This window comes from Geotrypetes seraphini, chromosome 2, assembly GCF_902459505.1.
Source record: "Geotrypetes seraphini chromosome 2, aGeoSer1.1, whole genome shotgun sequence".
Taxonomy (NCBI): Eukaryota; Metazoa; Chordata; class Amphibia; order Gymnophiona; family Dermophiidae; genus Geotrypetes; species Geotrypetes seraphini.
This window is the reverse complement of record NC_047085.1, coordinates 317946877-317959324: the sequence shown is the minus strand read 5'-3', so window position 1 is coordinate 317959324 and position 12448 is coordinate 317946877. Positions and strand designations below refer to the sequence as shown.

Sequence of the window (12448 nt, the reverse complement as noted above, 5' to 3'; positions counted from 1 at the left end):
ATGCCGACGAGGCTCCCCCCACCGCTCCGGCCTGTACAAGGCTTGCACAGGTCGGCTGCGAGTACCTCGCGTCTGGAGCACAATGAGCATTTTTTTTCCCTTTCAAAGTGCTCATTGTGCCGAAAACCATTCCTAGTTGCAAAAGGGTGCCGGTTAGTTGAGTACAAAAAAAAGCACAGCAATTTTGAAGGGAAAAGATCCCTTTAGACCAAACAGACTCCAAGGCTATCAAAGCTGGAAGCCTGACAAACTACTGGGGCCACCTCTAAAAAATGTTGGGAGGTGGATGAAGGGGGGAGGGACCCAGCACGAGACCCACCGGGTTTAACACCTCTGAGGTTGGACAGATCCCCAAACAGGACCCATCCAAGCTCTGTCCGGCAAAAAAAAAACTCCAGCAGCCCTCGGGGGGGGGGGGGGGGGGGGGGGGGGGGGGAGGGGGGGAGCCGAATTAGTCTTACCACACTGCTGGAGACTGAGAGACTGGATTGGTAGGGTGGAGCCTCTCCTAATATACAAGTTTTGGTCTCAGTCTTCACCTGCTGGTTACAGTGAGGTATAACCCATTTGTAAGGACTATACCGGTCTACCAGGAGACACAGAATAATTTCTGTAAAGAAAAAGAATGATAAGAATGTTTAAAATGAATGGGTATGAAAAGGGGAAAACATCTAAGAGGAAATGAAAAGGGGAAAATGCATCTGGGAGGGAAGGAGGGGAATCAGAAGGAAAAATACATTTTGAAAAGACACATTGTGAAAAGAAGGTAAAGAACTGAGGAAGGCTGTTAAGAAGAGCAGAAGAGATTCTTTTTTTAAATGATTCAATATAATTCATAAGCAAATACTTGTCCAGAAAATAGGACAATACCAAAATGAAACAATTATAAAGATTATCTAATGAATAATAAGTTAAGAATATATTAATTACCAGTTATGGATATCCTTCAGAAATATTAAGAGAGAATTGTTGAAGGAAATTAGTCATTGAAAAGGCTTTAGGTGTTGACATATTATACCACCCGAAATACCGTGTTTAGTCAAGTATAAGTCAAGATAAAACCCCCCAAAACAAACAAAAACAGGGCCATCTTATGTATGAGGCCAAAAAATTAAGGCATTCCCCAACCCTGTCAGCAGCACAATTTCTTTTTCTTCAGCCTGTGGGTTCAGCATTTCAAGCTCCCACCCCACCTCACTGTGTACCTTCCAAATAATCATCTTTGGCACCGGAGTAGTACAGTGATCCTCCTAGGCTCTCTGCCCCAGAGCAAACTGTCTAGTAAGTCCCACCCCTCTGACTCAATTTCCTGTTTGGCAGGACAGATCAGAGAGTGCTCCAGGGGAGGAAACCTAGGAGGATTACTGCACTACTATGGCTCTAAAGAAGATACTTTAGAAGGTAGAGAGGTTTGAAATGCCAATACTGACAGGGAAGGAACAATTTTGGACCTTAGAAGTAAGTGGGTGAATGGAAGTGAGAGGGCTGGCCCAAGTGAAGGCTGGAGGGCTGGAAGGGGGTCTAGACATACTAGTATCAAAGCATTTTAAAAAAATTTTTAGCTGGGAAACTGTTCTTGACTTGTCCATGAGTTGACTTTTAGTCAAGTAGATCCGGTACCTTGAAGCAGGTAGGCTGAGCAAAATGCTCTCCTCAAGTCTCACCAGCTCTCTCTGCAACTGTAAGGCAGCAAGAACGCCTCTGGCTCTCTCATGGAAAGTTATTCCATAGTGCAGGATCAACCCCACCTGGCATGGAGGAGAAGTACTAGGTAAGGTTTTCCTTACTTTTCCTTTCCTCTTAGGCATTACTATTGGAAAAACAGCAATACCCTGGAAAAAAGCTCACAGCAACCAGCCACAGGTTATACACCATCAGCCATCTTGAATTTTAGATGCACGCCTAAGAGCGGCAAAAGAAATTCTAGAGGAAAAAAAGAGGGAGAAGGTGGAAGTGCTCGAATGGAGGAAGTAAGAAGCAGGTAAGGGGAGATAGGGCATTATGTGGGAGAAGAAGATAAAAGGAGTGGAAGTAAGTGTGGAGAATGGGACTGAAAGGGGAGGATAGTATATGGCATGAATGGGTGTGAAAAGAAAGAGCCTCTAGAGATGCAGCTTGAGAGGGGGAGGGAATGTTTCAAGGAAGCAACTGAGAGATGATAATAAAGATCTGAAAGGCAAGGAAGGGTTAAGAGTCAATGAAGAGAAAGAAGATTTTGAAGAGTGATAAAATTTATTTATTTATATATTGCCTTTCTGTGGTACACTCAAAGCAGTTTGGGCTGAAGTTGAAAGAAGGGTAATGGGAAACTGGGAAGTGATGAAGAAGATGAAGAAAGGAGCTGGATGCCAGAAGAGGTTGAGTCACAAGCCGAGGAGCTTGAGCTGGTCAGAGAAAAGCAGATGATGACTTGAGAGGGGTTTAGTACAGAGAATGGCTCAAAAAGAAATTAGAAGATTGCAGATAATTCAGAATGCCTCTATTAAATTAATTATGGGGGCTAAGAAGTTCGACCATGTTACTCCATTACTTCAAAATGCACATTGGCTCCCAGTATCATACCGTATTTTATACAAATTATCTTTACTTACATTTAAATCGTTATTATACAAAACCCCTGCTTTTATTTACAAAGTTTTAATTCCATATAATTCTCCTAAATTTTTAAGATCTAAAGACCAACTTTTGTTGGTCATTCCTATTCTTAAAATTATTAACACTCGAAGGCAATTCATTTTTACTGTAACGGCGCCACAGACATAGAATTCACTCCCACTATATTTAAGAGAGGAGAAGAATTTGGAAAAATTTAAGAGCCAACTTAAGAGCTTTCTTTTTAAAGCTGCGTTCAATACCTAATTGAAATGTTAATTGCTCTTTCATCATTTGCTCTTTTATGTATTTTTATCTCCAATTACTTATTTGTCCTCCCATTCCTATTGGGTTTTACCTTTAATTGTTGATTCTTTCCTATCGAAAATTGTATTTCTTCCCCTTCTGTTCTATTATTTGCTTGTTTTGTTTTAATTAATTTGTTTTGGTGATTTTATACCGTTGTTAACGTTACTATCTATTTTATGTACATTTTAGAAATTTATTTTATTATGTGTACATCGCTTAGTATTTGTAATAGGCGATTAATCAAATAACAAATAAACTTGAAACTTGAGGCTGACAAGGAAAAGGAGAGAGACCAAATGAAAGGAATGGGGAGGGGGTTGAAAGTGGGAAACTGCTTGTAAGTAGATGACAGGTGAAAAGGAGTCAAGAGACTAAAGATATGAAAGTGTGAGAATGAGGCATAAAATCTAGCTATGAATGGAGATGCAGAGAAGAAAAATGAAAGGGACAAATCAATGCCACATAGATGAAGAGAAGGAAGGGAAGAAGACACGAAATAGAAAGGAGATTCCGGAAAAGAATTTAGAAGGTTGACATTGAAAAGTGGACGATAGGGTGAAACAAATCTAGTCAGAGAAATAAAATTTCAAGACAAAAAAGACATTTTTGGACTGAACTACTGATATATTTGACTTAAAGAAGATATGTGGTAAAAAAAGACAAGTGAGTTAAATAGGAGGATGTTTCCTTGAGAAAGCCTAATGGCAAAACATGTCAGAAGGTGGTCCCACCAAAATAAAGCTAAGTGCATTTAAGCTCAATGTTTAAGTGATGACAATATTATAAAAGATTTTAGTAAGGTTTTAAAATTTGGGCATTTTGATAATAAAATAGTAAAGTATTAAAGACCGATGAAGAAGTGAGTGCCTACATACCCAGTGATAAATGGGTTCCTGGGCTGCATTACCGTATAGTTTAGTTAAGAGAACATTATATTGGACAAGCTTTTTTGAGTTTTGAATTTACTCCTCTGAAGTCCAATTACTATGAGTTTTGAAAAATATTCATATCTTCTATTTCTGTATTTAGTAAAGTTCTGGAGAATTTCTGTTTCTCATTTTCCAGTATAGCACTGCTTCTATTTCAATCTTTAAAGCCCCCTTTTATCAAGCTGAGTTAGGTTTTTTGTTTTTTTTTAATCCCCGGCCACTGTGGTAAAAGCTCTGATGCTCATAGGAATTCTATGAGTGTCGGAGCTTTTACCGCAGTGGTCAGTGATAAAAAACCCTAATGTGGCTTGATAAAAGAGGGCCTAAGTGAGGGCTTGCCCATGTTCTCTGTGTGTGACTGAATTGGATGATTTTGCTAGTGTGAAAATCAAACACCTCCCCCACATTTTAAGAGCAGCTAGTACCTTTTCATATATATATCCTTATGGAATGGGTATGCTCTGAAGTGTCCTATCATATCTGTCTCCAAGTAGGGGAGGTGTTCAACTATTTTTGTTTAGTTCTCTTAAATGGCTCTGTTCAGATCAGCTCAGAAAGTTAAGGGTTTATCTATCTTTCCTTTGGGTTGGCTCCACTGCTAAAATCCGCTCATTGGTTACCAATTCCACACTATATCATTTATAAGATAGCACTTCTCTCCTTTAAATCTTTAGAAATAAAGAACCGGCCTTTATTCATAAACTCCTTATCCCTTATGAAGCTACACGAGTCTTAAGATCCTCCTCACAGCACCTCCTCCATATACCATCAACGAAAATTATTGGCTCACGTCGGGCCACTTCCTTCGCAGTTACTGCTCCTACGTTGTGGAACTCCTTACCTCTGTTTATCAGGGAGGAGAAAAATTTAGCTAAATTTAAAGACCTACCTTTTCCAGGATGCATATGACTCCTAAACAGATCTTAAATAGATTTCTTTGAGTATTTTAACTGCCTCCCTTTCCCATTGTGGTCTTCCTTTTTTGTATTCTTTTCTTTAAATTTGTAGTTCTCCCACCTTTCCTACCTGTTTCTGTTAGTCAAATGTTTGTTCAGTGGAAATCTGTCAAATTATGTCTCCCTTCTTTTAATATAACTTATAAAACGCTTAGAAATCTTGATTTGCATTTAATTAAAATTTTAATAAACTTGAAACTTGATTCTATTTGTTTATGCTTGTGCATACCTATTCTGATTCCACTTCTGTTCCTGCTCTTGTGCTGGATTCTTGTTCCATGTTTTGTCTTGTTCCTGTAAGCCTTGTTTCACTGGAATTGTGTTTTGCACTTTTCTTTTGACCCTTGCTATAAAGAGTCAGGTATTAAATTAAATTATTGCTAGCCTTAAGGCTAAGAGTAAATTAAACTACATTTACGAGATGGTGTGGAGTCTGTTTTTGCTTTCACCTAAAATAATTGCTTCTCAGTGACTGCCATACAATAGTCAGGGTCCCCAACATGTAGTTTGTGTGTAGGGGTCTGTCTCAGTTCCACTTATTCTGTTTCCTAATAGAATGATTGTTGGTGCTTTAAGGTCCAGTGCAATAATATAATAGTACTTTTTCACAGGTAAGGTTGTTGTAGTTTAGTCCCAGGAATTACAGCTGTTTTGGTATGGTAAGTTTGCTATATATGATCTGAGGGTCTTTTTGTAGGCGTTTGTACAACTTGACTGGAAAGAGAGTCTTAGTGGAAACACCAGGATAAATCCTAGCTCCATTATTGGGGAACATGCCATGTGTTTCATAAAACTGTATAGAATCCAGATTTTATTCCATATAGAACTGGTTGATTGATGCTACTGAATAATTTTAACAGTAATTTTATTGGGTGGCTGACTCTGGTGGGACAGTTTCTTTTTGAGAGAAGGTTCTTGGAACTTTTCTTAAAGAGTATTTAATAGCAAATTTAAAGGTGGAAGAAAACAGGGATGTGATGTGGAAGTGGATGTTATGTGTAGAATATGTCACTTTGGCTTGCCACTTCCCCCTCCCCAATACTTCTGTCTAGAGCAGTGGTCTCAAACTCATGGCCTGGGGGGGGGTACATGTGGCCCGCCAGGTACTATTTTGAGGCCCTTAGTATGTTTATCATAATCACAAAAGTAAAATAAAACAGTTTCTTGATCATATGTCTCTTTAGCCATAAATTACAATAATATTATTAAGACTTAGCCAAAAGGAAATATTTATAAACTATAAAGAGTTTTACCTCATGCAAAATTGTCATTTCTTTAATAAGACATTAACTATTTTTTCTGAGGCTCTCCAAATACCTACAAATCCAAAATGTGGCCCTGCAAAAGGTTTGAGCTTGAGACCACTGGTCTAGAGACACCACCACTATGACCCTTCCCTTCGATGTTGAACACAACAGCAAGAGTTTGTGGTCCCAATAAGAACCAAAGGAAATCAGGAGTGTGAGAAAACAAACAAAATAATACATTATAAATACAAGAAATAAGGCAACCAAGAATTGAAAGAAGAGTAAATTTTATTCTCTTAATTTTAGAACTTTAAACAAATATGAACCTAAAACCAATCATTTACTTTTTGTGAAACTGGAAAGCACTAGAAAGTAGATTTAAGATTTGCAAAACCATACCTTGCAAATGATATCTACCAAACAGGGCACTGTTTTTCTGAAGCCTGTTGTTGCCACATGGTCCAATACTTTGACTAATACTTCTACAGAAGGCTGGAAAAAATGAAAAGTTGATTATATATAATTTCCATTTTTTTCTTCAAAGATCTGGGCATGCACAAATGCATAGAAAGTGCAATGAAAAGAAATTGAATGGTTATGAGGATTTCTCCCTAGTGCTGTGATCTGTGCTGTTTTTTAAGATGGGAAATTGGGGGGGGGGGGGGGGGTGTTTCTCACCATCTAACAATGCAGACAACTCAGTGGAAGTTCCTTTTCAGTTATGTGGCCAATCCAGCCATTCAGGTGCCCTACAAGAAACTAGAACAGGGGTAGGCAATTCCGGTCCTCGACAGCCATAGGCAGGTCAGGTTTTTAGGATATCCACAATGAATATGTATGAGATGGGTTTGAATGCACTGCCTCCTTGAGATGTAAATCTATCTCATGCATATTTATTGAGGATATTCTGAAAACCTGACCTGCCTGTGGCTCTTGAGGACTGGAATTACCTACCCCTGAACTAGAACAAAGTCTTCTCCCTTACACTCATACTCTCGTCTCCTCAACCCATCTCTCTACATACGCTCACTCTTTCAGCTGTCTCCCTACACACACACACACACCCATGTCCCACAATACTCAATCTCCCCCTAAATCCTTCCTGGCCAATTTCAACCCCTACCTTCCTCACTAATCAGCTTTCATCACCATTCTTTCCCTCTTATCCACTCCATGCTTGCTCATGAATCAATTTATTATTCCCTTCCTCACTTCCAGCCCGTTTCTTCACTATTACAGCTGTTTTGCTTTCTTGCAGCAATTAGCAATGCTCAAAAGCCTGCATTATTCCCACATTCTCATAAGACTAGAGTGGATTAAACTCACTGAGAGCGGCATAGTACTGGAGAAAACATTTGTTGTGAATCTCCAGAGAAAGTAGCAAGAGTGATTGCTTGGGAAAGAGTGTCAAGGAGCCACACTTATAATGATGAAACCATCACCTACTTCCGGACCTTCCAGTGAAGCACATTGCCATATTTGAAAAAAATTATTTTTGCATTAGCAAACTTCTTATATTGTACGAAATAACCCTTATTAATAACAAATAAACACATTAAATAAATATAACATAAAAAAAATAACTCAAGAGAGAGTATAAAATCAATTAAATTAAAAACAGCTATTATATCAAGGAATAAATCCAGAAGCGTAGCAAGGTTTTGGCACTGGGGGAGCAGACAGGATAAAAAAAAAAAAAATAGGCACCATCACAGGCACCATTTTCTTTGGAAGTCTATTTGGGGAAGTATCTGCTCCCCTTGTGCCTCACCCAGCTATGTCTCTGAATAGATTCAACAGTTCAAATCACTATAGTATCATAAATTCATTATAGCAAGGTCTTCAGAAGTACCAGTATCAGCCAAGTGTTTTCAATGGCTATAGTACTTTCGGCACTGGCCTCCTCACCAGGCCTGCTGTGAATTTCTTTTAATCTTTAATTTTTGTAAAGTGCTTTATATACCACAAAGTGCTTATTTACTAAAGTGCTATACTCAATAACTTAATCAGTTTTAAAAGCTCAATGAGCTAAAAACGTATCTTTTTGTTTCGTTGTTCATATCGGGAAGTGACCTGTCATTTGACATGTTTCGCTAATAGGCTGTATCAAGAACTGTCCCTTACAATATAAGCAAACTAAAATCAAATTATATATATATAAAATCATTATATTTAGGGATTTATCATTCAAACTCTATAGCTAAAAAGAATAATTACCCTTATCACATGAATCTGCACCATCCCGATCTGTTAGTTTTGAACAAAGATGGCTGTGGTGTTCTCTTGTGCTATATTTAAGCCTCCCACTTTACTGACGTCATCGATGGATCTTTGTTTTACAGCAGAACCTTTCGAGTTAAACCAGGAAATAGAGTGGATGTCCTTAGTGTAATTCTTGATTTGCTGTTTAATATCTCTGACGTCAGTAAAGTGGGAGGTTAAATATAGCACAAGAGAACGCCGCGGCCATCTTTGTTCATAACTAACAGATCGGGATGGTGCAGATTCATGTGATAAGGGGTAATTATTCTTTTTAGCTATAGAGTTTGAATGATATATCCCTAAAAATAATGATTTTATATATACAGAATTTGATTTTAGTTTGCTTATAATGTAGGGGACAGTTCTTGATACAGCCTATCGGCGAAACATGTCGAATAACAGGTCCCTTCCTGATATGAACAACGAAACAAAAAGAAAAAACAAAAAGATAAGTTTTTAGCTTATTGAGCTTTTACAACTGATTAAGTTATTGAGTATAGCACTTTAGTAAATAAGCACTTTATATTAAAGCACTTTACAAAAATTAAAGATTAAAAGAAATTCACAGCAGGCCCAGTGAGGAGGCCAGTGCTGAAAGTACTAAAGCCATTGAAAACACTTGGCTGATACTGGCACTTCTGAGGACCTTGCTATAATGAATTTGATACTATGGTGATTTGAACTGTTGATTGAAATATAGTTTCAAAATATTTGGCTGCGTGATAGTACTCTGAATAGATTCAGGCATATTTTCAGAAAAAATTTCTTTAAATCATAAGGTGACAAAAAAAAAAAAAAATGTACCCTATATCCATTCCTCCTGACGTTTTAAGACACTTACAAGCGAGACAAAGAAAAAACTGTGCTCCATATTGAGCTAGAAATTGCTTACAATTTCATTTGTGTAGTCTTAGATAAATTGGGGAAAACCAAAGCTTTAAACCAAGAAACAAAGCATCTTGCTTATGAAAAAAGTTCTCAATACATAGACCTAAACCATAGCTAAAAGCAAACATAAATATATAGTTGGTACCACATCTACTTTGGAATTTGCAAATTTAGCAGTACAGCACTCCCCCTAAATTCGTGGGGGTTCCGTTCCACTTACAAAATGGGGGGATCAATGCTAGAGGTCAGTAACCTTGAAAGAGACCTGGGAGTGATGGTAGACACAACACTGAAGGCGTCGGCACAATGCGCCACAGCCTCGAGGAAAGCAAATCAAATGTTAGGTATCATTAAGAAGGGTATCTCGACCAGAACGAAGGAAGTCATCCTGCCACTGTACCGGGCTATGGTGCGCCCGCACCTGGAATACTGTGTACAGTACTGGTCACCGTACCTCAAAAAGGACATGGCAATGCTTGAGGGAGTCCAGAGAAGAGCAACTAAACTGATTAAGGGTATGGAAAACCTTACATACACTGACAGACTGAAGAAGCTGGGGTTGTTCTCCCTGGAAAAGCGGAGACTCAGAGGAGATATGATAGAGATCTTCAAGATCCTGAGGGGCATCGAAAAGGTTGACAAGGATAGATTTTTCAATTTGAAAGAAACCACAAGAACAAGGGGTCACTCGATGAAATTGATGGGGGACAGGTTTAAAACAAACGCAAGGAAATTCTTCTTCACACAGAGGGTGGTGGACACATGGAACACCCTTCCGGAGGCCGTAATAAGAAATAGCACAGTACAGGGTTTCAAGGATGACCTGGATAGGTTCCTGGAGGACAAAGGGATTGAGGGGTACAGATAAGAGCAGTGGAAAGTTTAGAGATAAGTGTTGAGGTAGGCATAAAATTAGTCAAGGACCGCAGATCAGGCAATATGCCTAATGGGCCACCGCGTGAGCGGACCGCCGGGCTAGATGGACCTCTGGTCTGCCCCGGCGGAGGCGACTACTTATGTACTTATGTACTTATGTAACACCCGCGAATATCGAAAAACCACGAATGTGGTTTTGAGTCTGTAAAAAGGCAGGAGAGAGTAACTGGGGTGCTGGCGGGTGCAGTAAATCATACCCAGTATGCTCCGGGGGGGGGGGGAGGGGGGGAGAGGGGAGGAGGAGGAATTGGCTGTGCAGAAGGCTGATTCGTAGACTCATTCCCTGTATTTTCTGACCGGAAGAGGCAATCAGAAAATACCGCAAATAACTGAGTCTGCGAATTGTGAATTCACGGGGGAACACTGTACATCTAGAGCATTGCCCAAAGTTTGAGAAGTTGGCTGCATTGCTCTATCTCAAAGAAGAAATCTCTGATGAAATATAATAATTTTTTTCCACTAGTGAAATAGTTTCAACTGATAAGACTTCAAATAAATATTTTCAAAACATTTCTCTTGTAGAAATAACTGAGCTACAAGGAAAATGTAAAAGTCTCAAGATAATATGCTTTGATAATTCTCAATACTCTCCAAGTTTATTTGATATACTGCTCAATTGGTAGACTTTCTAAACAGTATACAATATAATAAATATAAAAATGGGAAAGCTGAAAAGAAATAGAATATTGAATAGGAAAGAGAAATGACAAGAAGTAAAGATAGAAGCATATCAGGAATGATCTGTCTTTTATTCCCCAGGAGTGATGGAAAACGAGAAGGGGAGGAGGGAATAAGTCATAGTTGATGACTATGTACCAAACACATCTTGAACTAAAAATGTTTATGTTTACATTTATTCTGGGAATTTTTTTATACTGCCTTTCCTGGTATACAGGTTAAGGTGGTTTACAAACTGAAAAGTTTAATAATAGAAAAGGAACACCATTTCCAAGACAATAATGAGTAAAGTAACTATCCAAACAAATAGCAGTAATACACATACTCATAAAAGGAGTAGAAATTAGGTATTATGGGCAGGATCCACGTTTATACACCTGAGTCAGATGATGTGTTCCCATAAAGGCAACATATGCAAGTATTGCCTTGTCTCTGTTTAATGTTTTGGAGCAAGCATTCTAGGCTGTGAGATAGGGAGAGAATTCCAGGAGGGACCAGTTGCACTGAAGATCTTTGTTCTGAAGGTATCAAGACAAATGATACGGAATGATGGGACCACTAGACAACTGTGTTGTAAAGATCTTAATAACTTAGTGGAAGCATAAGGAATCAATAATTGTGATAAATATGATGATAATCCAGAATAGTGAACTTTATAGATCATCATCAGGATTTTGAATGTTATTCTATATTTGATTTGTAACCAGTGCTCCTGACGCAGCATAGGGGGGGTCACATGACTGAATTTGCAAGAGTTGATGATTAGTTCCATCAAACACTAAAAAAGGATAAAAAGTCCCCTATGAAGAAATACAGAAGAAAAGGAAGTAGAGGAGGACCAACAAAAAGTAGAAAAAAGGAAACCCTGAGGTTAAGGAATGATCTTATTATAATTTAAAAAATAATAACTAATAATAATCAATCTCCCAAAACAGTAGAAGTTCAGAAGAACTACTCAACATGGTACCATGTTTCAATGTCATAATAGGAGTCATAACAATTTGAATGGTTCTAAACACAAGTGTCAGTTATTGGGGGTTTAAAAAATTCTTGAAAAGAAACTGAGTACTCTGTTGGGATAGTTCCAGTCACATCTTTACGCTTCTTTTCCATAATGGTGACATTCAAATAAATCAGCAACCAACTCAATTCTCCACATTACATATTTTATCCTCTCCATTCCTTCTTCTTCCTAATTATTAAAAAGGAATTATCTGGGATCCAAGATGGCTGCGAGTTGATGAGAGTGTGCAGACGCTCTCAGAATTTGGCAACTAAGTACCATTTGAATTGTTCCTGATGCCGAAGAGGAGAGGGAAAAGTGCCTATGGAGCCTCGAGGCACTTGGAGACCCCTCCACAAACGACAATGGACGATTTCTGAAACGTCTGCAGCAGGAGCCAATGTTTTCAGGGAATCGCCTGCTGGAACCACAAGCTAGGAGTGAGGCTGTGGCGAGTTTCCTTGGGCTAGAGTCGACGCTGAGCCTCGACGCCAGAACCCCAACCCCCCCCTCAACCGCAGAGTGCTAGCTCTCCACGGGAAAGCAGCCAGTCCGTAGAGGCAGACTCTATATCCCGAGAGGCAGAACTGAGCGAAGCACTGGACGAGATTGCTACTGCAACGAAAAGAGTGAAGGGACAAGGAGAAA

At 38.9% G+C, this 12448-nt stretch overlaps 1 protein-coding gene across 2 annotated transcripts in view; it reads right to left on the bottom strand.

The window, feature by feature from the left end:
- The window catches only part of TOPAZ1 (testis and ovary specific PAZ domain containing 1), a 266987-nt gene that overhangs the window by 90130 nt on the left and 164409 nt on the right, over positions 1 to 12448 (bottom strand). For both annotated transcript variants that reach the window (XM_033930089.1, XM_033930088.1), the window contains exon 11: positions 6433 to 6525. In XM_033930089.1, the coding sequence (XP_033785980.1) occupies positions 6433 to 6525 (93 nt within the window). The remainder of the gene's footprint in view (positions 1 to 6432; positions 6526 to 12448) is intronic.